This window comes from Crocodylus siamensis, chromosome 4, assembly GCF_052110815.1.
Source record: "Crocodylus siamensis isolate JL-2025a chromosome 4, ASM5211081v1, whole genome shotgun sequence".
NCBI classification, from domain to species: Eukaryota; Metazoa; Chordata; order Crocodylia; family Crocodylidae; genus Crocodylus; species Crocodylus siamensis.
This window is the reverse complement of record NC_143398.1, coordinates 213,485,380-213,500,329: the sequence shown is the minus strand read 5'-3', so window position 1 is coordinate 213,500,329 and position 14,950 is coordinate 213,485,380. Positions and strand designations below refer to the sequence as shown.

Genomic DNA, 14,950 nt, shown 5'->3' with positions numbered 1-14,950 from the left:
ATTGTAAAGTCAAAACTGACGTCAGAAAGTTGAAACAGGGTGTCAATTTATAAATGTTGTAAGTATGAAATGTTGTAACTTGAAACATTATAAGTTGAGGACTGCCTGTAATATAAACCATTTCTTTCTACACTTAGACTTTGGGTGCATTTGATTCCTACTTATTTCCTCCAAATCTCCAAACCATTGTTAAGAAAAGTTATTTTGCACATAAATAGCTGAAAAAAAATCATGCTATAAGATCTTTCATAGCTGAATCTTGACACTTCATAAAATATTTAAGTTATGAAGCTTTATTAGCATTAATTTATTGTATACATAATGTAATAAAAAGGGTATGTCTTCCTTGAAATCAGTTCTTGGTCCTAATTTGCTCCATTGAAATTTTATTGATAAAAGTCTTCATCTGGGTACACTTCAAGATAAGTTCTTAAATTCCCCGAGCCTTTGACAAATTCATACCTTCTTATTGTGACACCAAAAAAGGACAATAATGATACATGTATTTCAGTCTTTGTTGACACGTGAGAAGATTAAAAAAATGCCACGCTTGGTCAGACCTCAAGTTCATTTGGCCCACTATCCTGTACCCCACAGTGGTAGAGAATGAATGGTAAAGGGAAAGTATTTATACAGAGCCTTTCCAGACTGACGTCCCTTATCCCTTTTTACTTCCAGCATTCAGCATGGATCATGATGAAAATTTAGAAGAAAATTGCAAGGTATGTTCTGTTTCTGGACATCAAAAAATACAAATTTATAGAGATGGGTGTAGAATCTGCTATAAATTACATGCCACAGCCACAGTATACAATCAAATCAATTTCAGGTTTCACATTCCACTGTGAAATACAAGAAGACATTCTTTTATTGTGTGCTCGAGTAATATGATTGACTGGCAATATAGTTCAATCAAGAATAGAGAGGAATGCTGTCTCTCTCACAGCAGGATATTAGCAAACAAGGCAACAGTATATATGGATTTTCATTAAAGAAAAAGGAGAAGCAACTTACAGACTGAATAGAAAATATGCACTTTGGCCTTTAGCTTCAAACAACAGTAAAATGATTATTATAATAACTAAATTGATAGAGCCTGATCTGTAAGCAGAAGTGCAATGGCTCTATATAAAATCTATACAATCTCATGATATTTTAGAAAAATGTATGGCTTCAAAATGCGGGAACTTGCCTAATTTTTTCCTGAAAAGTAAATAGGACACAAAGGAAAATAGATAGTCATGTTAGATTACTTATATAATTTACAGAAAGTAGTATCAAAAACTCTAGGGCATATAGTAACAGTAATAACAAAGATGGTAAATAAAAAAAGCAAATTTCAACAAAACGTGAAAGTATGAGGAGGGAGCTGATAAAGATGATCAAATGACATAAAACACTAGATAAATGGAAAATCCTTGGAGGAAAAATATATTGTAAATATTAGAAATACAAAGAAATAAAGGTATAAATTTGTACTCTTTGTTCAAGGTTAAATAGTCCTAGTGAGAGGAGAATTCTGGTGGAATTACCTATATACTGCTAACAAATGGAAGTACATATGTAATTTCAATAACTACGGACAGACATTCATTTCTAGGGCTGCAAATTTCTGGCAGTCTCCACCCTGCAGCCACCTCCTCTCACCAGGGTGAGCCCAGCCTGGGCAACATAAGGAGAGCATTTTCCCATTGTTCCAGTCCTACCATTTCCCAGGAGGAGTTGAGCAGCCACTGGTCCCTTTCACCCATCTTCCCCAGACCAGGATCACCCTGGTCTAGGAAAGGTAGGAAAAATTTTTGCACAGGCAAGATCTTCCTCATTGAAAGAAGATCATCTTTTTCTCAGATGCAGCACATTTCCTGAGGTAGAAACTGCACAAATGCCTGTCTGCTCTCAGTTTCTTGAGGGAAAAGGCATTTTTTCTGCTAGAAATGTAACAATTGTCCATGCCCACTATGATCATCCCATTAGGGAAATGTTACTTTTATGCCAACTGCAAAATAACCAGGATCGCTCTATGACTACATATAATATGTAAAGATTATTGCAGATATTTGAAGTCTTGTGTCCTGGAATCATTGCTTATATCCTACATCATGTTGTTTCCTGAAACAAAAAGTTACACAAATGGAATGCAGTTTGGACACACAATATGGTTTAATACATATTTTTTCACTCAAAATGAAAAATCATCATGCCAGGCAAATGGACTTTAATCACAACTTTTAACCATATGTTCAAGGTATAAAAGATTCACAAATAGAAAAAAAATTGCTGATGAACATTCTTTTATTTAGTTAACTCTTCAGTGAACAGAAGTATTTCTATAACAGTCTTGGCCTTTCTTAAGGTCCAGCCTTGGGTCAAAACAATTACCATGAAAACAGCAGAAAGACTTTTTCATCCCACTCACTACACACAAATATACAATTTGAAAGGAAAAAAAAACATGTAAAAAGTTGCTAAAATATCTCCACAATAACAAATATTATAATCTAACTAAAAAGATAAGCTTAATTCCAGGCTGTGTGTGAATGCCGCTAGATTATGTGCTGCCTAACTATCCTGCAACTCAAATTTAATTTAAAAATAGCTTCTAACATGATCTCCACCTGATGGGTTTCTTATGAACTGTAAGCTTGTCAGGCATGGGACTGTGTATTATTGCATTTGAACAATGCCTTATTACAACTGAGCTCATTTCTTTGCTGGCACTTAATAATTTGAAAATGTTTTTCCCTTGAGATTAGTTATTTTCTCTTTATGATGAATCTTTTATGCAGTTTGGAATTTGACTGATTTTTGTATGGTAGAAGGTACACAAAACAGTACAGTATAGGCACAAAATTTATTGCCTCAGCTCTGGCTTGGAGAATTACTGATGAATGATTATGGTAGTAAAGTCCTCTAGGGCCATTCAAATTTAGGGCCTCTTTGCTAAAGGTTAATCAATACCAATGGCAATAGTGATTTTTAATCTGTTAAAACATGGGCCGACAACATACAGCCCATGGGCCAGATCCAGCTTACTGAGCTTCAGGGCTCTGCTTATGTCTGTGCTCATATTGGGGCTGAGCAGTCAGGGAGCTGGAAGATGTGTCTGCACTGCTGTTGCTTCTTTCCACCCAACTCTCCCTCAAGGTTGTGATGTGAGCACATCTTTTACTTGGAGTGGAACTGCACAGGGACCTGGGCTGATAGAAGAGGGGCTGGGGATAGAGAGGTGCAGAAGCAGCATGGAAGCAATTTCCACCTCCCTGGCTCTGGCACAGCTCTGTTCTGGGTGGAAGTTATGTTTGAATCATCGCAGCTGGGGAGAAGCAGCAGTAGTGTGAGCACAGCTCCCAGCCATAAGGGAGCTGCACAGGGGCAGGGAGCTGGAACCTGGAAGATGCTTCCACACCGGTACTGCTCCCCCCTTCCTCCCTCCATACCCAGCCCAGCCCCAGCACAGTTTCTCCAGTTAAAAGCTATGTTCATACTGCAGCTGGTAAACTGGGTGGGGTTGGGAAAAGGAGGGACTTGGAGAACAAGCAGTAACATGGGTGCATTTCCCAGCTGTGTGACTCCAACAAGAGCACAGGGAAAACATGCCCCTCCTCATGTGCCAGTGGTAGCCAATGTAGCCACTTGGGGTGCCTGTACACACCACAGGGTTTAATCCTTTTTAAATTAAATAGGTTTATAAAATTTAAACTTATGTATTTTGGAATGTTGCATCAGAGTTTGCATACATTAAGTTTTTGAATGAATTAAGCTGTGGAGTGTCGCATCAGTGTTTGCATGCACTTGGTTTTTGAACAAATTAAGCCCGGTCCCTGGCTGGTGCTGCAGGAGAGCGGGATGGTCCAATGTTGCCCCCCTAGGCTGCTACCTCCCACCCTGTGCCCTGCCATGCAGCTATGGGAGCATGGAGCCGGCATATGGCATAAGAAAAAAAAAAGCAGAAGGAATTTGAAAGCAGAAGCAATTCAAAAGGGTGAACTACAAAAGTCACAATGCCATCTGGTGGACAAAGAAGCTCATTACATGTCTTTGAGTGCCTTTGTGTTTGCATGTAATGAATCCATGGGCATGATGCTTTAATTTGTGGCAAGCCAAACTAAACTATGTCCAACGAGTTTTACTTCAATACACCAGAAAGACTTTTAAAGTGTCTGGAAAACAGTGCAAGAAAGGGCAAAAACCATGGCGTATACAAAGGCCCCTGAACTGCATCAGACCACAGCCAGATTGTTTCAGCCCTTCACTTGAAAAAGGTTGCTGACTTCTTTTTTAAAACATTAAAAGAGTTCTTAATTTTTAAAAATACAAAAGTAATATCTGTCTGACCTTTACATTAATTCTGGCCCTATTAAAGCCAATGGCACAATTCTTACTGAGTTTAGGGAGCTAGGATATTACTCTCTGGGAATGTCTACATGTGCATTAGTGTGCTTTAGTATGCTCATTAAATCTAATACCTCCATGGTAGGGTGCATCTACATGAGACCCTAGGAGCACAGTAGACTAATTCTACTGACCACTAGAGCATCATGGTGAAAGCTGTGCTAATGCACTAATGTTCAGTAGAATTAGTCTACTGAACATTATTGTCATGTAAAAGATGTGTGCCAGAGCTACTGTGCAGTAGTGCCAATTATGGCACATTAAGTTAGTACCTGTTATTACAGAGTGGCTATATATAACTGTAGAGGCTGCTCTGATGCACTGGAATTCCAGCATATCGGAGCAGACCCAGTTAACCAAGTCTGCTGGAGCATGACAATTGCTGTGCTCCAGCAGCCTCCTGCATCTCATGTATCAGTGTCCTGGTGCTTAAAAATGGTGGTGTGGATGCTTGACAAGGAACAATGGACACAAGTTATTAGAGAACAGATTTAGATTAGACATCCGCAAGAACTACTTCACAGTTAGGGCGGCTAGGAGCTGGAACCAACTTCCAAAGGGAAGTGGTGCTGGATTCTACCCTGGGGATCTTTAAGAACAGGCTTGATGACTACCTGGCTGGACTCATCTGAGTCCAGTCTTTTTCTCCCGCCCAGGCGGGGGGTCGGGATTGAAGATCTACAAGGCCCCTTTTGACCCTACTTCTACTTCTATGAATTAAAGTTCATTGAATGAGTGTGTTAACACAGCTCTCACCATGATTCTCTAATGGTCAGTAGAATTAGTCTACTGTGCTTCTAGCGTCTCATGTAGATGCACCCTACCACAGAAGCATTAGATTTAATGAGCATTAACTAAAGCACACTAATGCATATGTAGACATTCCCAGAGAGTGATATTCTAGCTCCCTAAACTCAGTAGGAATTCTGCCATTGGCTTTAATGGGGCCAGGATTACTGTAAAGGTCAAATAGATATTACTTGTGTATTAGCATTAGTTCACGTGCCCCCACCATTTTTAAGTGCTGGAACGTTGATTTGGGAGATAAGTTGACGCTTTAATTACAGCGGCTCTCAGAACTGCACCCGTACCCAGAGAATGTGTAAATGTGTTCACAAGTACTAAACTTAATGTGCTGTAATTATGGCACATTCACATGCAGATGTGCCTGTGAGGTACTAGAAAAATGTGCATTAGCCTGTCTTAATGCACATTAACCAAATAGCATGTTTTTTAGAGACGCTTTAATGCACGTTAAAATAGGTTAATGTACATTAAAGCAAATGTGTAGATGTGCCTATTGGAACTATTTACATGGTTAAGAAAGTAGGATTTGGTATTCTGTGTGAATTCCCCTGACCATGAGAGGAGTTAAATGACTGGAAGGTCTGTAGACCCATACTACTACAAGGTGTGTAAAAGTATGGAAGAGTACACATAGTTAATTAACTTTCTAGTTTCAGTAACTGAATTTACTTGTTTACTCGGCAGTCATTTTAGGTTTTTTAAATAGTTATATTATCTCATCTTCATTCCACAGGCATTTTATTTTAACTATGTGATAATTCTTACACAATTATCTATTGCAGAGCCTAGTCCAGTATTGCACATTTACCAGCCTGTTTAATCGCATAGAAAGAGGTCCATAAGTCATTACCAATAGTTTCCTAGTAATTACTTGAGGGGGAAGGAATGGGGATTTTAACAACTGGAGTAAAGTATATGTACTGCAATCTTCAGTCACACTCTTCTAAAACACTATTTTGTCTAAAGTCTGGGTACTAGAGTAGAATAATTTGATCAGATCAACTTGATCAAAGCTGCTGACAAAGAGTTATGAAATTCAAATTGAAATAACCTCAACAGCGCTCCTTTTTGATATTACATATGTATAAGTTTATAAGTAAATATTTTACTCAGAGCCTCATCCATACTAACTGACTTCCATGAACTTCGGCTCAGCTCCTAAAAGAGGTTTGGGTCACAGCTACCTGAGATAGTACTCTTACTCCATCCTAGTGCAGCAACAGGTGAAGAAGACTGAATTTGCTCCATCTTTAGGAATAAATACTTACTTGAAAATGATCAGTCTGCAACCAAAAGCTTGATATACCTTAGGGAACCTGCACAGTTGTTCAGTATATTAGAAGGGTTTTTTGAATATATGTTTTCAGATTGAATACATATCTGTTGTAAAATAGATCAGCATTCTGAAAGCATGCTGTGGATTCCAGAAGGTAACCATTTTCAGTGGAAATCAATATCAAGGTAAATACAGCAATTTTAGTTAAACAAAAAATCTTGACTCATTTTATAAGCCATCAGATCAGCCTTTTTTTAGCACTGTGTATACCATCAGCATTTCTGACTAAGGATTTATGGCAAGTAGTTAATAACTGTAGTTTAAGTTGAATTTTTAAAATCCTCATTAATGTCACTGAAGTGAATATCAAGTGGGATTAATAATTATTAGGCACTTATCCTAAAACTGCTAAAACGAGGTAAATCCATGATCTTGCACTGGAACAACTCAAACAGTAAGGTAAAATACTAGGCCACTATGGGGCTGAAATATCTTATCTTCTGAGGTAGGACTATCACAGTACTTATACCTGTGGGCGTGACACCGCATCTGTGCCGCATCTGTGTTGATTCTCTTGTGTGCTGAGGGTTTACAGGTAGGCTTATACACTATATAGGCTTATTTTGAGTGCCTAAGTAGGTTATAAATGGTAGCAGTACCTAATGTGAGGGAAAAGGAAGAGGCAAAGAAAGAAGAAAAGTCAAAGAGGATGAGGAAACTTTTTTTAAATTTGGATTTATGTAAACTAGCCTATCAATCCAGTTGTTTCTGGTGAAAAAAATTCAATCCCATAGTCTGGTATCAAGAACTCCTGACCCATAGCTAAAATGGGCATTATAATCCTATCATTTATAAATTCCAGTCTTTCATTTTATGGAAGCCAACAGAGTGGACAGATTGTATGTACCATATATATGTAGTATTGATACAGTGGACATAATTCATCATAAAAAGAAGTTAGACTCACAGAAAAATCAGCTTACTAAGAGTGATTGTTTTTATCCTGTTTTTTGTGGAGCAAATTACAGACCTTAGTGCATTTATTAAAGATTTATTTTTGACCCTAATGTTAAAAATGTGTCTTTATATTTGTCTTTTTAATTTTCATCACTATAGCAATTACAGAAGTATCCCCAATGATGGCAGAATACACTTTCCTCAGCTGAATTACTATGCAACTATGAATGCATTGCTAAGAAATGTCCACATAATCAGGAACAATGAAATAAAAATGAAATAGTGCTTGCGTATTTACTGTCAGTAAAACTAATCTTTCAGTGTCTGAAGTGCGAGGAGAAATCTGCAGCAACATCCGCTTTTTGCTTTTCTTGCTGCTTGTAGGTTACATTTTTAAATGTTGTTGTTGAGCCTCTGTACAGTGGATTTGTTCCCTATAAAACAGAAACATGCTAATAAGTTAAATGCAATTTTTATCATATCTGCTGGTTGACCACTGACTCAGCTATGTAGATGCAACCCCTCAGCTTTAACATTACCTCTTCAAATTATCTATATACATATATGCTGCCCTCCCTAGCAAAGATTCAGGAGGCTTTGAGTCACCAGCCATGATTTAATATGCAGATACAAACCACATGCATGTTCACTAGTGTCTCTTTCCCTAAGGAAAGAAGGTGTTTTAATGCTTTACTTCAGAAAGAACCTCAATAGCTTGGTCCTGTACAAATACATTTAAAGATCACCAAAAGACAAAATTACGACAGGCTGATAAGGAACAGCACAAATCATTCTAGGATTCAGAAAAATGTAAAAAGAAACAAGTCTTTTTGCTTACGTAACAAAATGACCATCATCATAAACAACATTTATTCAAGGATGTAATTAGCCATGTGCCATACAATACTTTCTGATAGAATGTGAAGAATGGATCATTTTAGAGGAACAAGACTGTAATTTCTTTTTCTGTAAGAATTATATAAACTGTAAATCTGTCACTATTCTCCTATTTGGGAGGAAAAGATGGGTACAGACATTTGGGAAGGGTAGACTGAGTTAAAAATGCCCACCCCATCTAAAGTAAGTGGGGATGGGGAGGCTAGTTCAGGGAGCTGGATCAGGGGAAAAGTAGGCTGGGGGGATTGGAGGGTTCATGGGGGAATGAGGAGGGCAGTAGGGATCCACAGTGGGATCAGGGGGGCAAGAGGTATCTACAGGAGGGACTGGGAGGCAGGCAGCAGCAGCAGGAAGGACTGCGGGGCTAGCGGGGTCCGTGGGAGCAATAGGGGGTGGGCAGGGTCCACAGGAGGACTGGAAGGGCAAGGGGATCCACAGAAGGGATTAGGGAAAAGGTGGCAACTGCTGGGGGAAATTGTAGCAGGGTCCACAGGGGGAATTATGGTGATCAGGGAGTCAGGTGGCATCTGTGGAAGGCACGGGGGTGGGGGAGGGGGCAGACAACATCCACGAGTGGGATTGTGGGGCAGGCAGGGTCCATGGGGTTTGGTGGGGTCTGGGAAGGTTTAGTGGGATCAAGGAGGTATGCATGGTCTGCAGGGGGACTCGGAGAGATGAGAGGCTCTCTCCCCCACTGAAGACCAGGGGCTATTTGTATCTCTCTCCCTTCCCCCTCCCACATGTGAAGCTATTTTTCCATCCCTCCCCTCCTCCCCACACTGGGACTTACTTCCTCAGCTGTTGGCATCAGTGAACAACGACAAAACCAGCATCAGAAGAAGTTTGTGGGATGGGAGTTTTGGTGGACTTAATGGGAAGGGGGACTGGACGCTTTGGCGGGGGATAGTCTGTCTAGGGGTGTGGAGTGGGGCTAAAAATAGCCTGGTGTCAGGTAGGTGGGTAGGAAAAGTGCAGTCATGGAGTTGAGACCAGTGGTTGGGTTTTCTTAGCCCTGGGGCTGTGCTGGGAAGTTTGGGAAAGTTAGATTGGTTTTAAAATGGCCAACCCAGCCTAAGTCAGACTACCTCGGAGGTAGGGTCAACTGAGGTCAGGATGGCTATTTTCAGTCCAATCTAACCTTCCTGGAACTTCTGTACAGTTCTCACTTAGATGGACCTAACTAGGGATCTATGTTTAAGATCCGCTTCTGGGTGTACTAAGGGGGCAGACAGAAGTGACAGTTTTTGCCCAATCTGTCCACAGAAAGCAGTTTCTAGCTGTGACCAAACACAAGTGCACAGCTGCAGAGAAATGTCGCTGATCCGGTGAAAATCTGACCCCCTCATTGCATGAAGTATCAGATAAGGATGTTTCAAAATGTAGTGACTTCTGCAACTTGTGTCTGCAGAGCTCCCAGCCTGTTACTGTTTTGAGAATGGGAGGGGGGAAAAGGAGTGGAGGGAGTTCAGTCTGGGGTTTTTTCAGCCCCCTCCGGAGGGTGGGGTGGGCGAATTAGAGCTCCCCCTGAGGTGGCAGGGCTCCGATTCACCCACCCCACCCTTCAGCACCAGCTGGGGAGTCCCAAGAATGAGCTCCCTCCACTGCCTTTCCCCCCTCCTATTCTGAAAACAGTGAGCGCTGGTAGAGAGCCTGGCCACTGCTAAGGCAACCTGGCTGCAGGCTCCTAGCCCATAGCTAGGAACCAAAAGGGGTTCCCCTCCCCTCCAGAACCAACAGCGAACTTCTGGTTGGCCTGGGGTAAGGCTGAAACTCAAAACGCTCTGCAGAAAACTTTCTGAGTTACAGCTGGGAGCAGACAACTCCTGTCTGCACCCTAAGTTAGATCAGATGGTCATTTTTAACATGATCTAACCTCCCTGAACATGTGTACACACCCTCAGATGTTTTACATTGCTATTAGACATATACAAAGTGACATATTGAGCTAACCTTCTAATTTATAATCAAATAACTATGAATAATCAAGCACAAAAGAAGAGTGAGCAAAAACCCTAATTTTCTATGATTTCTATGAAAAAGGATAGATTCATTATTTCTTTGGGCCTCCAAAAGCAGCAATAAATGCATTTTACAAAGGTGGGAACACTGTGTAACCTACTACAGAAGAAAACACTATACACAGGAGGACATAAATCAATCTTCCTTTTGGCAAGTACACTTCGCAAGTTTCTCCTGGTGATATCAAAGGTTTGTACTATCTGATACTAAAATCTCCTTTCCATGTAGCAGTGCAAATTCTTGCTACACACAAAATAATCTTCCAGCTGCAAGAAGGTGAAGCACACCCACTAGTTATGACATGGTTCTCTGACTGAACCATTTTCTCTATGTTCATTAGGCAGGCATCTAAAAGATACTTCCAGATGGCATTTCTCCTTGGACTGATGACACTGTAATGTTCCCCAGACTATAGCTAAAATTCTAGGATATTTCAGCAAATCATGTTTATTTAATAACATGGATGGTATAAATGTTATTGTGCAGTCCAATGTCATGAATTATTATAACTTGGGGGGTGGAGTAGGCAAAGTCCCTTCATTCTTCTCCCTATTTACCTCATTCTTAAAACCCTTGGGCCTTAGGCTGAATCTTCTGTTGCCACCCATGGTTTGCAGAGATTTGAGGATTACAGCTACTGCAGGTTGTGAATGTTAATATGATTGATTGCCAACTAGATACAGCTACTGGGAAAGCAAGTGTCTTGTTTCTCATCCCGATTCCCTCCAGAATCTCAGCTTGCCTATGCATAAAATGGAATAAATAATATTTTCTACCTGAGGAAGAATTAGAAGACTGAAGTGTCTTCAATACTGATAAAACTGGTAGTCAGTTCCCACCTTAATTACAAACCCACGTAACTTCCAAACTTGTTTTCTATTTTATTCAAAAAGCATAAAAAACTTCCCAGCTGACTTTTAAGTATGTGCTCATCCTAGATAAGATATGCTATATTTGGGGTGAAAAGTGTAATGTTTAAAATGTCTTTGTTTTATAAGATTTTAAGAAGATATTACTAATTTATGAATCCTGCTGGGTATTCTGTGAACACATAAATTTGTGCCAGTTAGGAGATGTAATGTTTATTAATATGAATTTGTTCATTGTTTCTTTTCATCATGTTTAAACAAGGCTACACATAGTGCATGCCTTTTCAGGTCTGGCCAAACCATTTTTACTGCGATCAAAAGATGGCAAACATTACCTGCATGCAGCCATATAGTAGTAGGATATTTTCCTCTCTCTCCCTACACACATGTTTAAACTATATATAGAAATGTTGGTACACACACACACTTTTCTCTCTCTCTCTCCACATCAGGCCCTCTCAGAGGTTGAGAGAGGCCCAAGCCACTTCCATTTTTTGAGGCTTCTGGTATGATAAAAAAAATATTAATTCATAGTGCACTACAGGTGGTGTGGCCCGGTAATGGGACACAAGTTTAAAGTTGTATGATGAACATTGTCTTCTTTCAATCCTGTCAGTGTATCTGTGTCTGTATGTATAACCTCATTTGGAGATAACGTCAAAAGTCTAAATTTGAGGCCTTCTGTGAATGAGAGGCCCGGGCCAAATGGCCCTCTTGGCCCCCCCATGATAGGCCCTGCTCCACATATATATGTAATGCATATATCAATAGATATTGATTATATGTATTTTCACATACCATATGCACACTAGGAGGCGGGTATTATGCTTTCCTCATAGCAACATTGGCATTAATGTTACATGGCAGTTTTTTTCAAATTCATGCTGAGGGCTAGGAAAAAGTAAGACTTGTTAAGATCCTTCCCCAGCTACAGGGGGAAAATTAGGGGCTACTCTATCAATGTTGTTCATTATAGGTAAGGGATGGAGGATAGAGAAGGACATAGAAAGGGATCCTTGAATCTCCCTCCTCTCCCCAATAGTTAGAGCAGTCGAATAAGCATATTTCACTCAAAAAATGGCTGAAATAATTTACTCCTTACCCAACCAAGGAGAGGGTAGGGGTTGAATTCTGACTCTGAAGTATAATTTGAAAGATTTGCTTTTGGAGTGGTACCCCTTACTCAACGCTGAGCCTCATAACTCAGTCTAGCCCAAAATAAGGATCAGATCCTATGAGGTGCTGAATTTCACTAGAGCCCACACTCAGCCAGTCAAAGCAGAGGGTGATCAGAGCTTCACAAGATCAGGGTCTCTTACTTTGTTTGCAGGCATTTCTGGGATAAAACACATCACCTATCTAAGAGATATGTCTTAACTGTGGAACCAAGTTCACAGCTTGTGCCTTTCTCTATGACCATGATGTAAACATGGCTGGACGTGGGGGCAGCGCACATCCAGAACCTCCACATTTGGGAGTATCCAGGGTTCTGGTGGTGCCTGTTAGAGAACTGGAATGAGCAACTCCAACACACAGCTTCAGACAATAAGTGAAGACTATTATATCTGAGAATAAAGGAAGAATTTAGGTAGGTAGAACGTGCTTGAAATATGGCCTGAACACTTCGACCCTGCCCTTGCAGAAGTGACCTTGGACTTTCTAATGGAACAACCTGTCAATTCTTCCTGGATGTCAGCTCCACAGCCAGGAAAAGATTCATAACAAAACCTGAAGCCACAAATACATTTTCTGAGGTTTAGTTTTAAGCTTCAGATGGAAATGAAATAAGTTTTTAAACAGATGTTTAGTCAAGATATGGGGGATCCTGAAAAGAAGTCCAGCCAAACCTCAGAGAGTGCTGATGGCATTACATCTTCTCAAGGATCACCCCCAGGACCAGTTATCTGTTTTCAATATTTTTGGGGAATGGCTGTAGCTTGAAAATATCTCATTTGTAATTTTTTCCCCTAAAAAACAGATCTCTTATTTTCAGTAGCAGTGGTTTCCAGTACATTTTGTGGAGCTTTGCTGATTTTCCCTTCAGAAACTCATTCACTTTCCCTCTCATCTTCCAGATGGATCCTTCCATTCCCTCCTCTCAGCTTTAGCTACCCCAAGTCAGTATGGAAAATTCCCAGCCTGCCCCAGCCTACATTAACTAGAGGCATACAGCTTCTACCCTTTTTTTGATTTCAGATGCTGAAGGGCAGGCAGTTACTGGTCTTGCTGAACTGTTGCAATCTATTTTGTTATATCTGGGTGTAGATGAAGAGTCAATGGATCACTGTGTTATGTATTATAGCCCCCCCAAATCCCTCCTGTGTTCTGCTTACTTAACATGAAGTTTCCAGAAAGCCTTTATTAAAAGGCAAATGCAAAAGAGTAAAAGTTCCAGGCAGAAGGAACTGGAAGGAAAAGGAACACCTTTAATATGAGCCAAGTCCTCATGGGCAGGTCTGTCAAAAAATAATTCACTGAATAATTTTTCAGTTATTGATTAAAAACTACCTGCATGCATCTTTTTACTTGTGGAAGAAATAAAACAAGGAATATTGAAAAATGATCAATTTTGGTTATTTCTATTATATTTTAATGAGTAACATACTATATAATGAAATGTATAATGAAAAAGTATGATTTGGGAAATTTGTCCATTTTCTTTATTACTGGTGACTCCTGGAGCCAAACAGAATCTCATAGAGACTTGTACAAAATTAACACACATACCGTTTGCCATTTGGCCTTTGATCTTTCTTCTTCAAACTTGGCAACCTCTTTTCGGTCTTGAAATGACACTAGCAATTTCCATATACAAAGTAGAACAATACCAATTAGAAGGATAGCCAGGGAAACACCCAACATTATCATGGGAATATTTGGAGGTTCTGGGCAATCTGTGGAAACAGAAGCAAGCAATGATTTTTAGTATTTATAAAGATAGCTAATTAAAAACCACAATAGGTTTCTATGCCCCGATCATTGTTCATTCCTTTTTTTTCCAGCTTATATGTTTGTACAGCTAGATTTGCAAATACTATGTGAAATTTTCCCAGAAGAGTTATACTGAAGAAAACTTCACTATAAATGCTTCTCATAGATCTTTTAGAAGATCAACTAACAGCTTCCAGATAAAGTGAGAGATTCTCTGGAATTAATTTAGATTCTTATTTTATGTGTTCTAAAAGATTTCCCAGAGAGGAGGAGTGAAAGAACATGGTTTGGCAGGACCATGAATTCTTAGGTGTGACCATAAGGAGTCTCACTTACACTGCAGTGGGGAAAATTGTAGGCAGATTCATGGCTGACTAGTTGGTGACCAACACATAAAAGATTGGGGGATATGGAAAAGACACAGAAAATGGCATCTAAAAAAAGCGAGGTCGAAAAATACAAGGAAAAAAATGATTCTCAATCATTCTATAAGCAGAACATAGAATAGAGGTCTCACTAGAATGACACAGTGCTGCTGGATGGAAAACTGTGATGGAACTAACTTACAGAGGATGCAGGTCTTCTGAAACTGAAAAATGTTGTGAAATGGCTGATTTTGCCAAATTGAATATTTAGGGAAAAAATTGAAATGAAAAAGTTCCAACAATGTTAAAATGTCATTTTGACATTTTCAGAATGAAAACAATTTGATTTAATTTGAAATGTCTAAATTTGTGGTAGAACATTTTTTTAAATCAACATTAAAATGATTTTTGATTGTGTCACAATAAAACTTCATAAT

At 39.6% G+C, this 14,950-nt stretch overlaps 1 protein-coding gene across 3 annotated transcripts in view; it reads right to left on the bottom strand.

Annotated features, from left to right (window-relative positions):
- Window positions 1-381: 381 nt before the first annotated feature.
- Window positions 382-14,950, bottom strand: part of ITGB6 (integrin subunit beta 6) — a 112,616-nt gene continuing 98,047 nt past the window's right edge. For 2 of the 3 annotated variants that reach the window (XM_090045628.1, XM_090045630.1), the window contains 2 exons: window positions 13,945-14,111; window positions 382-7,866 (listed from right to left, as the gene is read on the bottom strand). In XM_090045628.1, coding sequence (XP_089901754.1) covers window positions 7,750-7,866; window positions 13,945-14,111 — 284 coding nt within the window. In that variant the 3' untranslated portion in view covers window positions 382-7,749. Of the gene's footprint in view, window positions 7,867-13,944; window positions 14,112-14,950 lie in introns of those variants that run through there. The other variant, XM_090045629.1, reaches the window with a different exon arrangement.